Source organism: Actinia tenebrosa, unplaced genomic scaffold, assembly GCF_029948245.1.
Source record: "Actinia tenebrosa isolate PJP-AT-01 unplaced genomic scaffold, QUT_ActTen_1.0 PGA_scaffold11__36_contigs__length_13525064, whole genome shotgun sequence".
NCBI lineage: Eukaryota > Metazoa > Cnidaria > Anthozoa > Actiniaria > Actiniidae > Actinia > Actinia tenebrosa.
The window spans coordinates 7,487,628-7,511,677 of record NW_028292571.1 but is presented as its reverse complement, the minus strand read 5'-3'; the positions used below and the strand labels follow the sequence as shown (position 1 = coordinate 7,511,677).

The window sequence follows — 24,050 nt, the reverse complement described above, 5'->3', positions numbered from 1 at the left end:
ATCATACGCAAAAATCAATTTGTTGTTAAAATTCTTTTCATAAATGTGCTGGTAGCTAGAAATATTAGAAATTAGAATTATTAGAAAATATCAGAAATATTAGAAATTACAACTGTGAAATCAACAACAGAAGCCTACTATCGCATGTTATCAATCACATAACATAACATTCTTTTCACTTTCGATAAAAAAATATAGGTACTCAAAGACGTGGTTCAAGAAAATGAGAAAGAAGAAGCGGAGAAAGAGCTTTCCCAATCTGAACATGTGAGTTCAGTTATTTAGTTGTTTTTGCCATTCACATATTTGCCTTAACAGTCTTCACTTTAAACATGTATTTTTGGACTGACACGATTGTTCTCACATTTTGAACAAATATCCAAAAATAAAGACAGTATTTCCACAAATATGTACATATTTAATGATATCAACAAGTATGTATACAAAAAACGTGTATATAGTAGGGAGGCCTTGGTTTGAGTCATTCATGAACAGGCATCAAAGACGTACAAACCAGATAAGAGTGACAGAAAAAAATAAATTGTTCCTGGTAAAATGTACATTGCAATGGAAAACTACCACACCTGGGGCTTTCAACTATGATAAAATGCTCGTTTACAAGGGGATTACAATGTTTTTGCTAATGGTCTTTAAAAAATGAACAAAATGTTGTTCTATTTCATTGTGAAATGGTATTAATGAACAATTTATATAATCCCATGAGAACACACCAAGAACAACAAAGACTTTTGGACAAATGAATGATTTTCTATTCAATTATTGATGTTTAGAATACAAACGGGACAAAACCTAATTATAATAATAGTATTTACATAATATTGTACTCCATTGGTACCTAAACTCCACAAGGACATAAATTTATGTGAATCGGCCTGAACTCCACAAGGACATAAATTTATGTGATTCGGCCTGAACTCCACAACGACATAAATTTATGTGATTCGGCCTGAACTCCACAAGGACATAAATTTATGTGATTCGGCCTGAACTCCACAAGGACATAAATTTATGTGTTTGACCTGAACTCCACAAGGACATAAATTTATGTGTTTGGGCCTGAACTCCACAAGGACATAAATTTATGTGTTTGGGCCTGAGCTCCACAAGGACATAAATTTATGTGATTCGGCCTGAACTCCACAAGGACATAAAGTCAAATAGATCACAGAACTTTTATATATGTAAATGCAAAAGTTCATGTGCTTGGTAAATATCGATGCTGTTCACTGTTTGTGAATTAAACTTGTTTATTTTCTTGCTGCAAGTTCGTACGTTGCACTTTATACTTTACACCAACCAAAAGTAACTTAAGCGTTTCGTATACTAGTGAAGCCGAAGCTGCTGGATTGTGATAAGTTCTTGTAATGCGGCGGTCACGCTTTCGTTATCTAGCTAAGGGCCATGATACTGTCCATTCAGTCTAGGTCTGCATCCAGAAACTTGAACATTTATAGAAGCAAATTAATATATGTATTATGTAGAAAGTCTTGTATGAGTCCAACAGAATGACGGTTATAGTTACTAGGAATTAATTGGGTTCAGTTAAACGAAGTTCACGTCATTTACGTACGAGTATTCAACAGATACAACATCATCTTGTTTCATCATGCCACGTGTAGATGGAGTGAAACTTTGTCTTGTTATAAATTACATTTTGATTCCAACCGCTTCATAGATTATCCAATTCAGTAAAGGCGAAAGGAATAAATTGCTCACAATGTAAATCGTCTTTGGTAGAAATGTCGTTGCTAGTAATATGAAGCCAATATTTTTAAACCGGTTTGACCTTCGTGCTATGTCAAACAAACATCAAAACACCGCTTCCGGTCGAGTGCAGTGCGTATTTCTCTATAAAACGAATGTTTTCAAATTAGTTTTAACTTGCGGATATGCGAAGCGGTAGAAACAAGTTATCTAAATTATAAGAGATCGACAATATATGTCAACAAGGAAAGAGTTCCATTTTTATCAATAAATATATTTACACCTTGTTCGTAACACTGACCGAGCAAAATATATACCAGAACGAACTCGTTTCCAATAGTAATAATACTATTCGAATAGCACTAGAAATACCGCAATGAAACATTGAATAAGCCATAAATTGGCATTAAGTAATGTTTAATAAACGAGCAGGAGTGTTTTATCGGGTATAAAACAGGAGGCGAAGCCGAGTGGTTTTATACCCGATAAAACACTCCTGCTCGTTTATTGAACGGCTTAAAAAACTCATGATGTAAGTTCTCATAACAAAAACGCAGCAAAAAGTCTGGGGAGAAAGGAAGAAGGAAAGGAAAAAGAAAAAACGAATGAACGAATAAATAAATGAAGTTTTGCTAAAAGATTGTTTTTGAAGGAGTGCAAATATACTTACAGGAAGCAAGCCCTCGCCACGCTCAAGGCGTTCACTCCTCTTCAGAACGTCACTCAGACGAGGGGGCTCGGCAATGTTAGGAGGGGTGCGTGCCTCTAAGTCTTGAATAACCCACCTTCCTTCGCTGCATGCCAGGTAGCTCAGGCTTGGCTTGTGTACCTTTGAAGGGTTACCTGATGAAAATCAATTAAAGCATGATGGCTTAACAGCTCTTGGGAACAATTAACTCCAAAGAACCAGTTGTCACTATTAGAACATTTCTTAAGGTTTGGCTTGAACAAATGGATTGAAAAAGATAAAAATGACGAATTACCGTTTTCCCTACTGTATACCGTCTGTTCTACACCTTCTACGGCTTTTTGTTTTTCTTCTTCGGAAGCGAGGAATTCATTCCACTGTGTTCCCTCTGGCTCTTGATTCATTACCCCATTTTCGACACACCTATCGACCATGGATCGAATTCGGCTGAGATCCACTGCCGCATACGCAGGCGCAACAAGTTCTGGGCAGCGTTCTGGCAAACTGTTGAGAATAATCATTTCCTTCCATTTCCTTCTATCGAAATCACCTGTTTAAATAGAAGAAAAAAATAACGGTTTGAATATGATATTCCATACAACGGCACCGGTTTATATAGGCAAGGATTTCTCCGTTTTTATCTAATATTGAGTTCAGTAATAGTTCAGTACCAGCACACCATGGCTTGAAGTCGAATTCACACTTTCCCTGCACGTTTCTTGTAAACTTGTAGTGATGGTATTCTCTCAGTGAATGTAATGGCATCATGTGGGGCTTGATCCATTCTCTTATTGCAAAGATCTGGTCGATCTGGGCATACTGTATTCTTGCTCCTTCTTGGGTCATGTCTCCCTGGTTCTGCTTATAGCAATTTCTTAGCAGCTTCAAAAGATCTTGAAACGTCAAGCATCCCGATTTACCAATAGCAACCGAGAGGCGAGAAAAGAGCTGATCCACATCAACGTGGGTATGACCTTTAGGAAGGAATGCAATTTCGACCTGAATTTGAAAATGAACGAAAGCGCTAATATTACTTCGATAATGACAATGCTTAGATACCTAGTCGCTCCTGAACACACAACAGCACCAATAATACTACCGCTACGTAGTTTAAAGTCTATATCGTACACAACAGTCAACTCACATGTTGACTTTCATTCATGGAAGAACGAAACAGGAGATAAGCCTCATAGCATGGGCTAATAAGATAATAAAATAAAATAACTCCGTTTAACTAACCATAAACAAGCAAATTAATGAAAAAAGAAATGTAAGCTAAAGTACTCGCCTCGTCGAAAACCGATTTCTCTATAAGGTACGCTATAAGCCCAATGACATATTGGTTCTTATTCTCCTTGTACGTATTATCAAGCTGAATAAACACCTTCTTTGGTAAATAATCTCTGTGTATCCAGAATGTCTAAAGAGAAATACAAAAACTTACATGAAAAGCAGAAAGGAGTGTTTTTAAAAAAAGTTTTGTCACTGACTTAAAATGTTTGATGTTTTTTCGCATACGTTTAGCTCGTGCGTGCGGATTTGAAAGTTCCTGATAGCGCGTGCAATTTCTAGGATCACTCATGGGTTTTTTGTTTATGGAAGCTTGAAATATTCGTTCTTGGACTTGGGATCGTTCATTGAATATCAAGCTTCCAGAGATGGTGAATATAAATTCAAATAAACTATTATTTGGTGCTGATTTACTTCATTTACTGAAAACCAGCTGGATTACATATCGTATGAATCCTCACAGTTTACTTCGTTGTTTTAACGATTTGTTTATGATGCATGGCGCGCGGTAAGCTCGTCCCAAAACTGCCAAATGTGCAAAAGATCGCGGTAAATCACACATCGCTTCAAAAAAGGTATACCCGCAGGACCCTAAGGTGGTCTTCACCCCTCCCATTTGAGGTAATGGCCTTGCTGTTGTAACATCATCTTTAGGCAATTGATGTTTTTGGGAGCTAGTTACTACCCTCTCTTTTTGAAATCCTGAATCCCCCTGGCTATATTATAATGATACTTACCTGGAGTAGGATGTTACAGGTCAAATTTGAATCATGTGCGTGTTGATGATAGTCTAAGAAGCATAACGGATGTCTACCATGAACCATAGAGCCTACAACGTGAACCTTCAGTTTCCACGCATTATCCAAGGTTTTAAAGAGACATTTTGAAAATGGAAGTTCCGTCTTGTTCTGATCCATTCCATCAATGGCCACTGAAAAGTATTCTTGAGGTGATCTGTGCGCTAGAGCTGCTCTGTTTTGATAGCCATTTCTTTCACGCCTAAAAAATTTGTAATGTATGATAGAGTTGTTTGTTGATAACATTCTTGGGGGATAGGGGGCATAATTGTAAGCTACTGTAGATGTAGAGTTTAAATTGGAGACCTGTTTTCATTTTCCCATGTGCCTCCACCCGTAAGAGTATGGTTTTCTGAGTTGTTTTTTTCCTTTAGTTATTTTATTACTTACCGTACAAACAGTCTGTGGTCCATTCTTCTTTGATAGATTGCAGGTCTGTCGTAGTCTCTCAAGTTCCTGAGATCTCGTGTTTTGTTGCAACACGTATCGCACTTGCTGAAGCGATCTGCCTACGAAAAGGAAATGCAAAAATGTTTAAATTTTTGCCTTACGTATAAATTATTTTACTAATAAATAAAAATTATTATTGAAAAGCAATCATTTTATTTTAAATAAATTTATTAAAACTTTATAGGGGACCGCTATCCCTTTGTGCCCCCTCGCTACGTCCCTGCTGAAAAGTCAAAAACGCATGATTCGACATTACACGGGCTTGCGCTTATGACAAATTCTCGTTTGTCAACAATTTTATGCCTGTCACTTTTTTATGAAAAACTAAGCGTGAATTACCTTGGGAATTTTGACTTGTGGGAAATTCTGATTCCAAATCTTTAAGAAATATGTCATGGAACAACAACGTTGACCTTGAGATCGAAGAGTTTCTTGCATTTCTTGAAAGATGTCTGACTTACTGGAGCTAGAAGGTAGATGCCATATATCACCCGTTGGCAAGTAATCACAGTTCTCTTGGAAGTACTTTTGCAAAAAGTAAATAGCTGCTTCAGAGACTTCGCAAGGTTTTAGCGTCAGCGATGCTCCATGTTCTGCGTTGGTTCTTCCGTTGCAAAAGTCGCGCTTCCAGTTGAAAAATGTTGACCGGGGAATGCCAAGAACCTTTATCCATGCTGTATAGCAGGTAGATATACCTGACACAGAGTACGCAAATTCTCCTATAGAAGGTTGGTTACATTCAAACCAATCCAGTATAAATTCTCTTTGGTGGCGATAACTTGGACATTTCTTTCTAAAGTTTTCACGCGCCTTGACAGTTTGGATTTTATCAATTTTTTTCATGCAATTTTCAGGGCAGCATCGTTCTTCTGTCATGTGCTTTGGATCCTGGATACTGCTTCTGCGCTTAGCTGTAATTTTGTGGTAATCATATTAGTTTGAAGAGATCGTTTATTTAAAGTGTGTGCGTAAGTAATAATGCTTGATCCGCAATAATAGGGCCCAAGAAAATTTTTACGCAAATGTGTCATCCATGTGTCATATGTGTCATATGTCAATGTGTCATACCAGGCTGTGGCCTGGTATGCTTGTTTCCGAATCAAATGCAAACAAAAGAGTTATATGGTACTAAAGGGAATGACTTTCGACTCAAATTGAGGAACACTCGGGTAAGATTTGATCACAAATGATAGAATTAATAAATTATGTTTGCTTTCTGACACTCAAGGCGTATCACAGGCCACAAATGCGAACACATAAGATAAGCCACAATCGAACACCACTCGTGCAATTGGTGTTTGATTGGTCCACCGAATACCATCTAATTGAACTATTTGAATGGTTCGATTTTGTTCGGTAAGCTTTTTATTTTGCTAAAAAGGGTACGCTAGAGAAGTCAACATTCGATTTTGTTTGATTGGCAGTGATTTCGATAGTGTCGACTGCAAAATATAAATATACATAACTTATATTTATGTATAAATTACCTCTTGCTTTTTTAAGAAGCTTGAACTCCTGGTCACTAACTTTCATATCTTGTAGATAAGTTCCAGTTTCAGATTCAGTTGCAGGCGCATTGTTGTCAGACTGAGAAGAACTAGAATTCGGTGTCTCATCCTGGGTATGCATATGAATATCAGAACACGATGAAAGTTCCCCCTCGATAATCGAAGAGTTTTTTTTTTCTTCATTAGCTGTTCCATGGGTATCAGAGTACTCAAACATGGAGCTGTCGTCCTCCCCTTCCAGCTCGGATTCACTCTCAATACACTCTAAGTTTTTCGTATCTGCGACATATGATGTTGGACAATCCCATGATTCCAAATCTGTATCTTCCCCTTCAATTTCGGATTCAATTTCTGCTGCAACATTTGAATTCTCGGTTTGTCTTAGCATGAAATATTCTTCTTGAGATTGTCGCTCATGTTCCGAAGACTGGTGTAAAGTTTTCTTTCTTAAGACTGAGCTGAATAAAGCTGCACGCTCCGCTTCTTTGAGAAAACATCTTTGATCTCTAACAGTAAATCCTTCGAAAGGATCCTCATTGTCACTACTTGTACTTGAAAACACATCTGAGTGTTCTTCAGAACTCATTTCTCCAATATTTTGTAGGGAACAGTTCGCGTTTTTCCAAACGTCGTCACATATCCAAACTGAACTGTCAGACTATGAAAATTGTCAGTGTTACGGGTCTTTGGTATGCACTGTTTAATCGCTGACTAAGACGAAGTTGTTCTCATATGAAGCGGTGGAAACCGGAAACCAAAATCATAATGACTGCATGATTAAATTTTAAAATATTCTTCAGTCCTGACTGAATAGCCTTCGTGCGACCGGAAAAGAGAAATTTCCGCCGGCTGCACAGGGTAGCAATAATGGGCCCCTTATGTGAACTATGGACTGGAGTATTTCAAAAGCTGTCAAAAGTGTCCATGACATTCGACCAGTGACCCGTATTCTTTCTTTTGCTTACCGCCCTTCAAACTCTAAGGAAGTGTCTTCTCTGTCGATCGCCTTCTATTGGATTTATCGTTATATCATGTATAAAGTAAGTGAACTTAAGCTTTTACATACTCTAAATTCACGTATAATATATGATATGCTTATATCGGATTGCTATATGATATATACCACAAGAAATGCCACAAGTGTTTGCGATGAGTTGTGCTAAAGTAATACTCACGGCTATCTTTCTCTATTGGATTTTCTTTTAGAATAAAATGCCTGCATCAACTAAAATTGAAGATCAAGGTAATGCCTCATGGTATTTCAAGAAAACGGACGAGGATGGTATTTTCGTCAAAATTAACGAAAGCCAGTTGAAAACGACTACGGGGGAATTGACTGAAAATGTCGTAAACGTGGAGATCCGACAATCTCCACGTCGCAATCAAAAGGACCAGGATGTACTGTTGGTAAGTTGATTTTAATCCTACGTAGAAGGATATTTTCTTAAACTTCATAATATATACTTCTCGTCGCTCTAATCTTGCCACAACGTCAACTGCGGGCCAAGGAAAATTACGGATTGAATAATTCAGAATAAAGTATCATTAATGAAATGCTATGCAATGCGACATTTTACGAATCAAAAGGAAAATCAAATTACTCCATCAACGACTTGCCCGTGTTTTAGTTAATCGACGCATGTGATATAAGTTTTATACATATCTTGGTGATCATTTCTTGAGCTTTTACCGCCAAACCGGCCCCACGGGATGAACGAGTATATTGACATTCTACTTAAATGATGATAAACAATAGAATTCTACTCTCTGGCTATACATGTTGAGATTATCCTAAAAAAAAATAACCAAAGAAACGAAAATACTTCAATTTGAATTCAAGAATGTATTATGAATATCCAAGTCTTAATTTTGGCAGTTGAAAGTAAGGAATTTTTGATCTGTAACATAATATGATTCCGACAATCCAACGTGACCGCGGTTAGAGTGTAAACATGACCAGCCGGACTGCGCACTACGATCTAAATGCACAATTTGTGTATAATATGAAATATGAGACAACCACAGCACTTCCATTCCTATATTTTGAGCTCTTAACATAATTTTTTCTCTATTTCTTAATGCAGGGGTTACTGTAAAAAAAATCCTTAAAATTAACTTCAATAACAACTTCTTTTATCCGATGACAAACAAGCTCTATTTGACCCAAGAGGTCAAGCGTTGCGTGAGAGGAAAAACTACGGCTAAATAGAAACAAACTAAAATGGCTACCCGTTTTCATGCATTTCGAGTATGTATACCCGCGTGTATTGTTAGCGTGTGAATATATTACTGTTTTTGCTATTCCTTTCAGATAACTTGTGAAAATATTATGGCCGTGTCCGGCGATTCAAAATTTTATTTCAAATTACAAAATTTTGATTGTAAAGCGACACCATTTGCTGCACTGTTTGCAGACTCGACTTCAAACAGCAAAGAGTTTGTGAACAAATTCAAACAACTAACGAAAAAAGAAGCTGGTTATACCGTGAAACCAGTTGGAAAGCCTAAAGGGCCTGCGATATTAACCCCACCAGTCAAGAGGTCAGTAAAGGAGGGGCCTAGCATGGAACCAGGGGAGGTAAAAGACCTCATATCTCCTGCAAAAAAGAGACGTCGCGCCGAAAATCTTGATGAAGAGATTGCAGCTCATCATCTAGGTATGCTCAAGTTATAAATTTGTACTTTCAAAGTAAACTATATGTATTTTTGAATATCCAAAAAGGGCGGAAGTCACAGATTGGTTGTCAAGTGGAAATTTCGTTTTCATTGTTCCCGAACGAAATTGCAAATTCTGTTGTCAGTAGCAGAATTGTTAAATCCCTAACCTCGTTATTAACTAGCACTTGATGACTGAATTTATCTTTTAGGAAAATACAAACTGAAACTGGATCAACTTTCGGACTGCCCAGAAACGTGGCTGGATAGGCCAATTGACAGCGAAGCAGTGGACGACCTTGTTGACAAAATAAAAGACAAGTCTGCCCTTCAAAACGAGACGCAGTCGTGGCTTGCCATTGCCAATATTAGTAAAGAGGATTTAATTGATGGCCAGGCGATGAAAGGCCTGTTAAAGGTCTGCACCATACAAATCATTGGGGGACGTCATCGTCATGCGGCATACATGAAGGTTGGCATAAACCAGTTTTCGGTGTCTTGTAACATTAAGGGGTAAAGACGGGGGAAGTGCACTTCCGGTCTTTGATAGATAATTATATAGAAGAGAGTTACGGAAAGGGTCCCATAATATATATTTTTATACTCATTCGGCCTAGTTCCATTTTATGCATATAGTTACGAACATTGAGAATACCATCGATTCTTATGTCTCTTTTTTTCCTTTTTATTCCTTTCCTCCTTGTATGTAAATAACACTAGCTGAGGAAACAGAATGATCCAATCATCAGTGCGCAACTTGAAAAAGTTTGGGTGTCAGTCTATGACAACAAACTATCAGATGAACAAATCAAGAGACTTGCGCACATCCACAACTTCATGGACGAAGGAAGCAGGAAAACACAGTGGGTGGAAAGAGTGCAAACCCGCAGAAAGTGGAAACTCAGCAACAGAAACAGAAATCACAGCATGACAAGACAGCTGTTCAAAGAAGTTTTGCTGTAGGAGATCTTGTCTATGCAAGAAATTTCGGAAGAGGTGAAGCATGGTTACCAGGCCTTCTTGTGGCACAGACAGGTCCAGTGTCATTCATTGTTGAGTTATTGCAGGTTGGCTTGGTGAGGAAGCACCAAGACCAGGTTTGTAGGCGTTCAAAGTATTCTGAAGGAAACACCCGTTGTTCCGCAGCTGCAGGAGACACAGCTGCCTGATGTAATGTTGCATGTTCCAGCACCCAGACACCCCAGTTATGTCCAATACAGAGGCGATCTGTTCACCTACAGCTGCGACCTCCACAAGTATCCCTGCAAATACACCCACAAGTACTCCCACAAGTGCTCCGAACAATGCTCCAATTTGGGAACACGGGTCACCGTTGTGTCCATCTCCTGCACCAGTCAGAAGATCACAGAGGGCACCCAAGCCTCGTGTTATGTTGGACTTATAGACACTGTTCTTTACACATACATTTGTTTTGTGTTTTTTGAAAGACCTTGTTGGGGGGATATGTTGTGTATTGGGCCCCCTGTGTTTAAAATGTACTAGCGTGCTTTGTGCGCCGTAGAGTCAGAATAAAACATGGCGGACAAAGCCACGAGGTCTACACTTGTCTGTGTTAGTTCTTGTTAAATACAGGTCAGTTTGATAATAATTCAAATAAGTTTGTTTCACTCGTATGCAAAAGCTATGTTAAATATCTTGGACTGTTAATTGATAATAATCTTTCCTGGAAACCACTTAATGATTTCATCAGCAATAAAATAAGCAAAACTATTGGACTACTTTCTAGATTAAGGCATTTTATCCTACAAAACATCCTTTTAACAATATATAAATCACTCATTCAGCCCTACCTTTTCTATGGCCTTACTGCATGGGGCCAAGCTACAAAAACTAGTTTGAATAAACTCTTACTATTACAAAAGCTTGCTATGAGATTGATCTATTTTGCTGATAGAAGAGAAAGTGCTATCCCTTTTTTCCCAAAGGCTAACATACGTCCGTTAAATTAACAATACTTGGAATCTGTCTCTAGCTTGATGCATGATGTTGTCAATGAACTTGCACCACTAAATATTTGTAAATTGTTCTCCTTTGTAAGCAGTATTCATTCTTATAATACTAGATCATCTTCATCTAATAATTTATATGCAAAATACGTTTGAACTAATCTTCAAAAGAACTCATTTTCTTGTTTTGGCGCTCAATTGTGGAATCAAATTCCTAATTCTATACAGGACTTATCAAAACCGGCTTTCAAAAAGAAAATTAGACAGCTTCTCTTTGGTTATTTAAATAAATATGGCTATGATGTTGAAATTTCCAATCTTTTTTCCTCTAAATAAAATAGTGTGCGATATAAGGATTTCATTATTTGTCCTAAAGTCAATATTTCCTTCTTGTATACTATTAAGTTTTTAAATTTATGTGGCAGAAAAACTATTACGGGGAATATTGACTGACTGACCGTCCAACTGACTGACTGACAAATGGATGGATGGACAAATGTTTATGTAATTTCTGTTTCTTTGTTGTATAAGCTTCAAAATTGGTTATATAGCAAAATTGTAACTTTCAACCTATTACCTGATTCTTATATTATTATTAGTATCATTATAAAACTTTAAAGAGAAATATACAGAGACAGTTCAGATTTTTTGAGACGCTGAAGGTCTTCCCAAAAGTTTACCTAGGTTAACATAGATTAATCTCGGCTTTAAAACAGAAGCCCGAGTGCACGCAGCTATGTATATAGTTATTATGTTTTCTTTTCAAAATGATGAATGACACCAAAACCTGTTCATGTTTAAGGTGTTTCAATACAGTTTCATGATCACCAAACAGAACTTTTTCAATCATCGCGTTAACAATGTTCTGTTTGCTGGATCATTTTAGATTTTATACCAGTTGTTACTCTTGGTTTGAAGTTTGTACTAATGTATATTTTATTAAAATCAAAGTCTTCAACGTAAGAAAATCGAGAAAAATCGGAAATTGGAAAAAATTGGAAAAGTGCGCACGATTCAGATGTGCTGTAGAAAAACTGTTAACTCCTAAGAATCCCCAATTCATGACAAACAAAATATCAAGGATTTAAAGAAATTCTTATGTTAGATTTGGTGAAAATCGCACGAACATTTCATACTCTCAGTTTTGTTTATCGCTTTTGCGCACTCGGTTTAAAAAATTACTATTGAATAAAATTATTCAAAAATATCCTAAAATGTTGCTGTTGCTCTCGTTTTTAAACTGTGTGAGTTTGGTCAACTATTTCCTTGCTGGTCTTGAGAATGAATTTATTTTCGAAGAGCGTTTTTAAGTAAAGATTTGGCAAATCGTCGAAGTTTTGCATTTTCCACGATTTCACATAAACGGCTCGAACGATTGCTTTTTACATTTAGCTACGTCTTCTCAAGGATATATGATCTGTAGCTGCAAAAGCTCATGTCTATTGATTCATTCTAATATTTTTAAATGGCCCTTGAAATTGGAAGTCACAAGGCAGGAACTCTACAGTCTCTTTTCGCGGTTCATAAGCTTATGGTAATATATTCCTGACACAACTATCAGTGCATTCCTTCGTGATTGCTCTTGCTCGATGCCTTTTGTATCTTATATGGTGCAAACCCATTACTTATATAAAGCAAGTTACTCTTTTTTCTCTTGTCTGTCTTCTGCTTGTTTTATTCATTCTTGTCTGTTTGTTTGTTTGTTTGTTTGTTGTTTTTTTTTTTTTTGATGAGAGTAACTTGATTTTAGCACCCTTATTCACATATATTATAATGGGGTGCCGGACCGACACACTTGTGTTATAGCTGTGTAAAGTTTAATTTCAATAGCAAGTATTTAAAATTTCGGTGGACCAGTATCTTGACTTTATGAAAATTTTTATTTGACATGAACAGGATACCTCCAAAACGTAGGGTTCAAACACAATCTCAAAAAACAGTGGTCAAGAGATGCCATCTACCAATGCAAATCACCAATTCGCAGGAGTCAGAGGACACAGATAACAACCAACAATCTCAACTTAGTAATGAGGCTACCGCTACCAATACAGCATCAAAGTTCAGCAATGAAATGATCCAACAAATCAACACAGCTGTCCGGGAAGCCCTCAAAAACCAGAACAGCCCAGTTGGTGGAGAAGGATAATAAATAAAAGAGACTAACCAACCGCCACCCATACAGTTTGTGTCAGAGGTCAGGACAGGACAATCACTGCTAACAGGGTCTGAAGTGGAGCAGCAGTCCATCCAAGATGCAGTACAGGAAATTACTGGCCAAGCCAAGCTAAAGGACAACAAAGAAGCCTACACAAGTAAGAACAACTTTATATCAGTTGCTCTCCCATTAGGCTCTGCGATCCCTGACAAGATCAAGAGCAAAATTTGGGCCAATGATTATGTAGATCTAGGGTTATTGCTCAGTAATCAACCAGTAGATGATAGCTATAGCATTAAGTTACTAAAAGATGGGGGGCAGCCTACCCTGTCGGTGATTCCCAACCAAAAGAAGCAGCTCAGCTATCAATGGCTTTTTAGTGTATGTGGCCATATATACTGAAAAATTTCCTGCTCAGTGTTGCAGCATGATGAAGTATATGTCAATCATCCTGTCCTAATATCTCGTTTTCAAATCCAAAAATTCAGAAATCTCGCGACAGGGAAGGAAGCCTCTGCAACTCCCATCCCCAAACATCTCCTACCGGAGAAATGGGAGATATTTTAACTTCATTACTGCATAGCTCCCTTAGTCACTCCTTACTGCCTACCTACCAAAGGTCTTGGAAAATTTTAAGAAAATTCCACCACTGCTACTTTGGCACACCAAATTTCGCCCTCCAATTAACGCAGATAGCATAATGTTATTCATAGCCTATCTAGCAAAGCAAAAATACGCGGCTTCTACAGCTTTCACATACATTTCTGCTGTTGGCTACACGCATCAATTAGCATCTGTGTCAGACCCCACTCAATCTGCTGGTTGGAAATTGGCTTTAGAAGGGTACTTGAAGACACATCCATCTCTTGATTCTAGGCTACCTACAGTAGGACCCTGCTGCTACTAGAGCAAATAGTTAATGCTTTTAACCAAACTATATCGCTTGATTTCCGCAAGCGGTTGATGAAAGCCATGTGCGCTACGGCATTTTTTGCTGCTCTTAGAGTAGATGAAATGACATGCAACCATAGGCAAAGCATCAGAAATATAATTAAGCTCAATCAGATTACCTTTTTTGAAATAAGCAGACGGTACCAAAATGTCGATTCAGCTTACCCTGAGATTTTTTTTAAACACAGCAATGTAAACCACCCTTGAAATGTGATAATGCACAAGTCACAACCCATCTGCCCGGTTACCTTAATCACTGAATACCTAAGTGTAAGACATCTTCCAGACGGCCCCTTGTTCTGCTGGCCAGATAATTCACCAGTTCAACGCGCTCAATTTGTAGGAGCACTCAGACAAGCCCTAATATTTTGCGGATTAGACACATCTCTCTACAAAACACACAGTTTTCGAATAGGGGCTGCCTCCTGGCCTGCAGCCCAGGGATTTTCAGATGCACAAATCAAAAGCTTTGGCCGATGGAAGTCGAATGCCTTCTCAAAATATGTACGTTCCCCTTCCCTGTAAGTTCTAAAGCCACTTGTCATAAGGCCATCACCCTCTTAAGATAGCAGAATCGTCCTTCAGCAGGAGCGAAGGAAATGATTCTCAGCCATATTCTGGGTAGTGGATTACTAAAATTATTAATAGAATACTTTGCAAGACTTTCAGCAGGAACGAAAGTTATACGTTACATAAATAATGTGATTATATGCAGCGAAAACATAACGCCGTTCAGTAATTAACAATAAAAAACATCAATGCAGCGAAAATTAAGTTTGCATTCACGTAATAGAATATATATTTTGAAGACTTCAGCAGGAGCGAAGATGGTATATTATGTTCTGATTGAGGTCAAGCATCCAAAACACCCAAAGTGAGTGTAAATAGACAAGAGCTTAAAGAATAAAATTGACTCTAAGTTCAAAACCCAATTTTATAAAAATGACCACCTACATTGTAATTATATTAAGTAGTCTGTTCACTGTCACTCAAAGTTAATTTTGTCCATGTTGTTCAAGTTTGCATATAACCTACATAGTGTGTTTAGGAAATGGATGCATCCATAGCTTCTCGTCAATATGTCATATTATTGTGAATAACCTTTGATTCACATTCCATCATTCTACCCATTTCATTTGATTCAGAAAAAAAAATGAAAAAGTCACACCACTGTAGACCAGTTAGAGCTAGCTGGCCCTGGACTTGAGCAAAGTAGCCTAGTGTATGTTCCTCTTTTACCTTGTAGCTATCACCAATCTTTTGCAGATAAAAAATAAAAAAATTGTATATGGTGGGGCTCTTTGCTTTTCTTTAAAGTGCATATCAGGGTTCGCTGGTTTCAATTCTAAAATAAAGTTTGTGTTATATAAAGAGGATTTTAGGTATTAAAATTTCAAAAATTATTTTTCGTGTGTAATTTTTTGTGGGTCAAAGTTGGCAAAAAAGCATGATTTGGGCTCCCTTTAGAAACATTTCGGAGCTGTTGAAAGGGATTGGTACCGAGTTTTTGTGACGTCATTTACGGGACTTGTTGATCAACAGTTCAAGGGTTTTTCCTAGTAGAAACGTTCGTAGTGTTACAGAAGCTGATTGAAAATATTGAAAATCGAAGATAAATTTAAGTTTTATTATTAAGATGCCCAACCGTTGTGTTGTCGGAGGTTGTGGTAATGAGAACAGCCGTAAGAACGGCATCTCGTTGCACAGAATTCCGTTTTTTGGTGATGATCGTCCAGAAGCCGTGAGACGCCGCAAGAAGTGGGTTGACTTCATTCTTCTCACAAGAAAGAAATGGAGTGCGACTTCTATATCTGCGATTTGTTCCGACCATTTTAGAGCGGAAGATTATGCGCGACAGTTTATCGCGATTGACGGACAATCAGCGCCTAACAGTCAGAGACTTGTTCGAGATGACATCGGTATCATTGCCATACCATCCATTACTACAAACAAGAAGGCTAAACCTGCATCTGAGTCGGCTGCAAAACGATCAAGGCGAATGGTACGAATACCATCCACTTTTAAACTAAGTAAAATAAGACGATTAACTTTTATTTATCCATCTATCTAATGATAAACAGGTCGCGAGGGAAGTTTTACGGTCAATCAACATCCAGGAAAAACAAAATACAGCCGAGGATATGGAGCAAGCGAAGGATCAAAGCCCAGATGAGACAGATCAGAGCCCAGTAGAAGATCCACAAACAGTTCTAGAAGAAGTCTCAGAAATGAATGAACTGGACGATTCGGTATGTTTAAAAACTTTACAAACATGTTATTTACGTATTATGGCTTTTTTGTAAGGACGCGTTCTTTCTTTCTCGTAGTGTAAGTTTACTCAAACTCCAATTCAGGAATGCTCGAGTTGTACTTCCTTCCAGAGAAAAAATCGTCAGCTGCGAAATCAATGGATTTCTGCGAAGACAAAATTAAGAAAATGCAGAGCTCAACTAAGGAGAGAGGAGCAGCAACAACAGAAGTTTGCAGCTGATCACGAAGGTACTGTATACAATATTTTACTCTGCATTTTGAGAGTGAGTCGTTGCTTATGGCCTAATATTTTGAGGGATGTGATGGCCTATACTATGTAAGTTTTACTGTATACTATTTTGATATTAAATGTATGAAAATTCACTTGTCAGGCCCACCAAATCCACCTCCTCCGATTTCTGCACCAAGATATGATGAAGAAGATGGTAACAGTGACTATGACTATGACATGGAAAGTACAGATGATGATGGCACTATTACTGAAGAAGAGCCAATGACCGAGGAAGACACCGAGGGGGAGACAACAGAGACAGATACAGACTGTGAAAATGATCAAAGGTTTGCTTAGTTTTTTTCACTGTTTCAATGATAGTAAGATGTAACAGTTGATATAAAATAATATATAAATGATAAACTCAGTGTCTTAATAATACTAATTAAAATCTATAACAATTATTATAGATCAAAAGTCTACATCAAAGATGACAACTTGAGGCATGAACCAAAGCATATTGTGTTTTTGTCTCAACTTTTGCTATTGTTCCAATTTTGTCACTTTTGCAAAAGTGGCAATCCTTTAACTGAGACAAGGGAAGTTGGAACAATGGTAGAAGTGAGGACAACATGCTCAAATACAAAATGCCGGAAAGACTACACATGGAAAAGCCAACCAAACTTCCCAGGAACAAGAATTGCTGCTGGAAATCTATTGTCGTGTTTTGGTATTCTTTTGGCTGGAGGTTTTGCAAGTAAAGTAGTCCAAGTCTTTAGACACATGGGACTTTCTTGCATTACTCTCACGACTTTCTTCCACCATCAACAAGTAAGTAAAATATCAATACTTGCAATTTCATCAAGCAAAAGAAAGGAGTAATACAGTGGTATTTTTCATATTGCTATAATTTCAGAAGATTTTACCAATTTTGAGTCATGTAATTATATTTTCTTTCATTTATTACCTATCTTAGAGCATTCTATTTCCCTCTGTCTATATCCACTGGAAGAAGTATCAGCAAACCCTATTTGAAAAACTCAAGGCTCTTGGGAGAGGTGTTGTAATAGCTGGTGACAGAAGGCATGATAGTATGGGGCACAGTGCTAAGTGCTGTGCCTACACACTATTTTGCTGTACGTTGCCTTTCATTTTACATTTCACATTGGTGCAGGTACAAATATAATAGTTTGATAAAATATTTGATAACATTTGGTTTGGTAATTATTATATTCCTGTATATTCCTAATGTGTTGATCCATTTTTCATTTTATTTCAGAGAAATGAAGCTCGAAGTAGTACCGCTATGGAGTACATGGCATTCAACAAGTGCATGACTTTCATTCTGGGAAGTGGAATAGCCATAGCATCATTCATATCTGACAGGCACACCTCAATCACCAAACACATGAGAGAAAAACTGGGACATATCAAGCACTACTTTGATTTATGGCATATTAAAAAAAGTAAGCTGTTCTGGCATTTACAAATATTTTATAGTGAAATATTTTGATATATGTTTTTTTTTCTCTTCAGAAATTCACAAGGTTTTGTTGAAAATCTCAAAGGAGAGCAAGTGTGAGGCAGTGGTTGATTGGATAAAGCCATGCACTAACCATTTCTATTGGAGCGTCACTACCACTATAACTGGAAGCGGAAAAGGCATCTGGGCTAAGTTCAGATCCTATCTAAGCCACATCATTAACAAGCATGAAAATCTGGATGACCCATTATTTAATAAGTGTGCACATGGGAGAGATATTCCACAACGGAAATGGTTGCAAAAAGGTATCACAGTTTGAAATACAGCCAAAACAAAGTTATTGCAAAGAATGGAAACTGAAGCTGTAATGATACTGCAATTCTGACTGTTTACGGATAATTTTAAAAAACTGAGTTATGCAGATATAATAATAATAATAATGATAATAATAATAATAATAATAATAAAAAAGAGTATAAAAAATTCCAGAATTTTGTTCAAGGAGAATCATGGGAGCATTGAATATTTTGTCTGTTTTATTCCTAGATTCCATAGTTTATGAGAAAATAGAGAAAGCTCTTATAAAACCACGGCTGATTGCAGCAATTGAGAAGGCATCAACTGAAGACCAAACTAGCTGCCTAGAAGGTTTTCATTCTGTGGTCAACCACTTTGCTCCTAAAACGATTGGATTCTCATATGTTGGAATGTTATGCAGGTTTGACTATTACCATCATCACAGCATTTTTATGGATGTTTACCAATTTCACTCCAATAAATTAACTGTTTAGCTACATTTCAATTATTTATGATTTCAGGCACATCATCGCAGCCCTTCACTTTAACAGCAACCTTCACAGAGACTTGAAAACAATATCAGATGGCTCTGAACAGGTTGTGGTGGTCTTTCCAAAATTTAAGAATGGAGAGGCAACTGTAAGGAATGTGAAGCTGAGGCCGTCATTTGGTAAGACCTCTAAAATTTCCATACATCTATGTATTTCCTAATAAATAATTATTATGTGTAATCCTATTTGTGAACAGAGTCAATGGAAATGGTCATAAAAAGGTATCACAGTTTGAAATACAGCCAAAACATGAATAAGTTATTTCAAAGAATGAAAACTAAACCTGTAAAATAAGCATGATCCTATAATCCTATTTGTGAATAGTCTTGAGAAAGAATGTTGTTGCACAGAACAGTCTTTATACAGTTTCGGCACATCTCTAGGATTGCACAAAACAATTTGTAAGTTTTAGTTTGAGTCCATCACAATGACCAGGGTTATTTCTTAGTCAATACACACTGGTGTTGAGTATTAAATTCATTAATAAAAAAATATATTAATATTATTAATAAAAATTGATGGAAATGTATAATAATTATACAAAAATTATTTTTGTATTTAGATTATGTAGAAGATGTATACCAGACAATGGTCAGTAACATAAATAGTGACAAGCTAAAAGATACAATTCAAGAACTTAAGAACATGACACCCTCTCCAATGATCACGATGTTACAGAAAGAGAGCAAAAAAGATGCTATCGAGAAACACCAAAGAAGAAAGACCATGACTGTTGATGATGTGCCATCTACCACACCAGGTGTATATAAATATAATATATATATATTTCTCTCTTTCTAATAATTGAAATATCTCACACATGAAAATTATGAAAAGCATGTTATTCAATGATAATAATGACACTAACAACAATATGATCTGAGAGGTCTATTTTATTTATAACCACTCATTTCAACTAAGAGATAGAAGAAGTCCCAGGTAGGAAAGTACAGTAAATCGACATATTCAGGACAAACCCAATGTCTAAAACGAAGGTTCTGCTCCCTTTCTTTTCAGAAACAACACCTGTAGCAGAACCACGTCAAACAGGGGCGAGACGCAATCCTTGCTGCTCAGCTTGCAAGAAACCAATGAAGGGGCACAAAAATGTCTTGGATTGCCCCAAAAACAGCCCTTCAAATTAGTGCATTACCATGTAAATAATTTCAATACAGCTAGTACGAATCTTGGAATCTGCAATTCTTAAAATGTGCATCTATACTGCACACTCTAATATTCGTATACACTATTTAATATTATAATTACCTATGTCAAATATTCTTCTTCCTCTTCTCTGAATGTTATTTTTCTATCTAGATAACCATGTACCAAATGGGTAAACTTTCTACGCTTCTTAGAAATCTGTTGAAAAGTACAAAGAGACCAAAGTTAGAATGTATTTTCATGGGTACCGAAAACATAACAAGACAGATTTTTCGGGTGATGTCAATAAAACTCGGCGACGAATTTTGGCTTACCGTTTCTTGGATGCTTTTTTCTTATTTTCTGCCCCTCTTCTTTTTCCAACAGGCAGTCGCAAAGACCATAGTTCTAAACAGGTCTAAAGCCTAGATGTAATCGCCATCTTGGGTTTGTTTCGTAGTCGGTTTTTAGCAAATATCTACTTTCTTCATTAAAATCAGAATAGTTGCAACTTTCAGAGTATTCACTACTATAATCAGAAAGAATTGACGTGAAATAAAAGGTTTATACAACTACAGTATTCAAGCGATGCAATTTGTTTTCTTATCCTTCTCAAGTGCTTTCAACACACGAGTCCCGTAAATGACGTCACGGCCGACTAGTCCCGGGCCTCCACGTCGCTCGGCATTTTGCTGTTTTTTGGGAACTTTGATCGAAATAATAATAATAAAATCGCAACACAATCAAATAATTTTTAGTGATTATATGATCTTAAGGGTTAAAACTATCATATTAAACAAAAAACAGCGAACCCTGATATGCACTTTAAAGATCTATAGCATCAGGCCTTGGAAATTCGGCAAGATGAAGCCACATAAACATGGAACACATTTCCTTCGCGAAAGAATTTGTATCTTTTTTCACCAGCGTGTTTCTTGCCTCCATTCTCGAGCCATTTTGAAATAGTTTCCACTGAAACTCTTGGGAACTCTGGCAGGGTCTTTGACCAATCCTCACAGCCTTTAACTATGTACAGGAACAGCAAGAGACATGTTTTTACAACAACAACAAGGTTTGGTCGCTATCTTTCAAAGTGTTTATTTGTGAAGCCTCGCTTCAGTGCCGATGTAAATACCCAATTCAGATCACATGACGTTTTAGCCGATTAGGCCTATCTGTTTCCATGTTGAATTCAATAATCTCATAGATATATAGATATAATCAAAAATTTGGATAAGCTTCAAGTGTTGGAAACCAATGAACCTAATATACTGGTATTATAATGTGTCTAGCCTTTGTTGTTGTTTTTTTTTTGTTGTTGTTGTTGAAATAATATTTTAAGATTATGTGTACAGTAAAGAGACTTCAAGGAAAAACTGGTCTAAGTCTGGGAGAACATTGTGGCCTTTTTGAGAAAACAAGGAAAACGTTCCTAAGAATATGACTGCCATTTTGTTTCAGTCACGCAACAGTTTCACAAAATGAATCGGCATAACACAGGAAGCCCAAATTGATCATGAAGTATTTCATTACTTGTTTTATACCTGTTAATTGCCATAAAAAAATTACATATGAAGTAGAACAGACATTATTAATGGAAAACTGATCGCTGCCCTCAGTCAGTGCAGCATAATTTCCAGCCAAATATTTCCCTGTACGGCCCTCCCACAGGGCCAATAAGTGCTCAATATCAACATTCATATTAGCAAAGCAAAACCATAATATGGTTATGAGGTCCTTTTTGAAAATCATAATTATGAAAAAGTTATCTCCATAAAGATCATTATTATTATTATTATCTAGTCTACAAACACTACACCTACAATAATATTTCAAAAAAGTATCTGCTGAAAAAGGCTTCCTCCAACTACATGACAAATTTGTGAAATTTTATGTGTCAAAAAGAGTCTACAAGATCTGTGATTTTATCCAGTTTAATGTATATCAGCAAATATAAAAAAAATAATCAATGAAAGAAAAAACATGAGGTAATACAACCCATAAAACAATTACACTATTGGTACTCACTGTGTAATGGCCATACAAACACAAAAAATAATGGATTTAGAGTTTATTACTTTCCAAAAAGTAGTAGGCACATGCGCTTTATAAGCGCCTTTTTTTAAATGTAGATCATTATTTAATCCCTTACAAAATGATGTGACACTGCCGTCAAATAATATATTTTTAGACGAAAATCACAACGGAAATATACGAGGTTATTCCGGGCGAAAGCCCTTGGAATTAAATTCGGAAAAATTAATTTCCGAACCTCGCTGGGATTCACTGGAATAACCTCGTTCCCAAGCACTACAACTTACCTATATTATCTTCTACTATTTCATTAGTGCCACGCGGTCCACATACTCTCATATTTGCATCATAATTACCGCGACCTAACATCTATTTCACCCCGGCCTGCTCTCAGTCTGACCTCTAGCTCAGCTGGTAGAGCATCGGTAGTACAATTCCGAAGGTCGTGGGTTCGAATCCCAGCGAGGTCGGAAATTAATTTTTCCGAATTTAATTCCAAGGGCTTTCGCCTGGAATAACCTCGTTCCCAAGCACTACAACTTACCTATATTATCTTCTACTATTTCATTAGTGCCACGCGGTCCACATACTCTCATCTTTAAATACGTCTTAGGTTTGCGAACACACGAGTGGGACTTAGAAATTTTGGTTCTCCTCACTTAGAAAAAAAATTACGTGAGGCACCAAGAATCGAACTCGGTACCTTCGGCACCAAAGAACTACCACAATGCCAACCCCAGCCGCAACACTAACCCCTAGACCACGAAGCGAATTCGGTTGTGCACTCTAAAAGGGTAAATTTTCAATTTCCTCATAATAAGAATGATAATTCTTAATTTAAGAATACGATTCTTAAAATAAGAATGCAATACTCTTATTTTTGATAAAGTTTACCTTGCTTTCTTATCTGTAAAGTAAACTGTTTTACTTAAAATAAGAAAGATTAATTTCTAAAGAATTTAGTGATCTCTTTAAATTATATATTGTCAGAACTGGGTTATATTTAATTAATAATGCTAAATCTAGCAATATTATTATCCCAGGGATTAAGCAGAATTAAAGGCATGGGGTAATCGACAGGAGTTTGATCTTATCCTCCATAGCTCTTGAGACAAGTTATAGTTTATCATTACAATATATACATTATATATAGTATAATATAATAGATGTTTATTTAAATCATATGAAAACACATTAGAATAATACACAGTGATCATTTTCAAATTATAGACAGCTTTTATTCTATTGCTTGTTGTGAAAAGACTTTAATCATGCAGCAAATTAGTTGTTACAGTAGCTTTGTAGTTGGCTGAATGCAAATAGAATTTCAATGGGATATCTGAATTAATCATGTTCTGAAATGTGATCCCTTTTAGCTTGCAGACAATTAAGGTTCAAGATATTAAACATTTTCTTAAACTCAAATAAAGATATATTAAAGATAACAATATCTAATATACAACAAAACAAAAAGCAATATATTATAAATGAGAAAAAAAGAAAACCTCTGAAACACCCTTTAATCTTAAGCTTACATTTCAGTATTCAAAAAGATACATAAATTATGGGATATCAACTCTGATATTTTTTTGAGTTCCCTTTGACTATAGGGCTTTCCAAAATATATATATATACATATGTATATATATAAATAGCATGTAGATTAATTAGAAATGCAAGGTAAAACTGGCTACTTTTTTTAAAAAAAACTTTATTTTTAAAACTTATTTTTTCTGTGTCAAAATTTAACTCTATTCCAAATTGGAAAAGAAAAAATGGAACTTGAAGAAATACTGTTTTTGAATTTTTTTTTTAATTTCAGCCTTGTGGTGACCTCAAAAAGTCTCCAAAAAATGCCACAAATGTTTAATTTT

At 36.5% G+C, this 24,050-nt stretch overlaps 2 protein-coding genes and 1 long non-coding RNA gene across 3 annotated transcripts; 1 reads left to right on the top strand and 2 right to left on the bottom strand.

Annotated features, from left to right (window-relative positions):
* Positions 1-657: 657 nt before the first annotated feature.
* Positions 658-7,073, bottom strand: LOC116304025 (uncharacterized). Its single transcript, XM_089027630.1, has 9 exons — positions 6,438-7,073; positions 5,290-5,861; positions 4,891-5,009; positions 4,441-4,702; positions 3,702-3,833; positions 3,085-3,412; positions 2,709-2,963; positions 2,396-2,568; positions 658-1,869 (listed from the first exon to the last, which is right to left on the bottom strand). Exons 1-9 carry the CDS (start codon positions 7,042-7,044, stop codon positions 1,831-1,833), a joined length of 2,487 nt encoding a protein of 828 aa, XP_088883756.1. The 5' UTR covers positions 7,045-7,073; the 3' UTR covers positions 658-1,830.
* A 10,852-nt stretch (positions 7,074-17,925) lies between these two features.
* LOC148912422 (uncharacterized) lies at positions 17,926-19,598 on the top strand. The gene is made up of 6 exons (XM_089027629.1): positions 17,926-18,134; positions 18,205-18,456; positions 18,698-18,869; positions 18,970-19,118; positions 19,196-19,220; positions 19,562-19,598. Exons 1-6 carry the CDS (start codon positions 17,975-17,977, stop codon positions 19,596-19,598), a joined length of 795 nt encoding a protein of 264 aa, XP_088883755.1. The 5' UTR covers positions 17,926-17,974.
* Positions 19,599-19,874: 276 nt separating this feature from the next.
* On the bottom strand, positions 19,875-20,784 carry LOC148912421 (uncharacterized). Its single transcript, XR_016119237.1, has 2 exons — positions 20,478-20,784; positions 19,875-20,361 (listed from the first exon to the last, which is right to left on the bottom strand). It is a non-coding gene; the product is annotated as an uncharacterized LOC148912421 (long non-coding RNA).
* Between the last annotated feature and the right edge of the window lie 3,266 nt (positions 20,785-24,050).

Coding starts and splice junctions, on each gene's coding strand:
- LOC116304025 (XM_089027630.1), bottom strand. CDS start 7,044: ATGAGTTCTGAAGAACACTCAGATGTGTTTTCAAGTACAAGTAGTGAC. Junction 3,834..4,440: donor CCTGTAACATCCTACTCCAG/GTAAGTATCATT, acceptor ATTTCTCTTTAG/ACATTCTGGATACACAGAGA. Junction 3,413..3,701: donor AGAAATCGGTTTTCGACGAG/GCGAGTACTTTA, acceptor TTTCAAATTCAG/GTCGAAATTGCATTCCTTCC.
- LOC148912422 (XM_089027629.1), top strand. CDS start 17,975: ATGGAGTACATGGCATTCAACAAGTGCATGACTTTCATTCTGGGAAGT. Junction 18,457..18,697: donor ACGGAAATGGTTGCAAAAAG/GTATCACAGTTT, acceptor TTTTATTCCTAG/ATTCCATAGTTTATGAGAAA. Junction 19,119..19,195: donor GAAGCTGAGGCCGTCATTTG/GTAAGACCTCTA, acceptor ATTTGTGAACAG/AGTCAATGGAAATGGTCATA.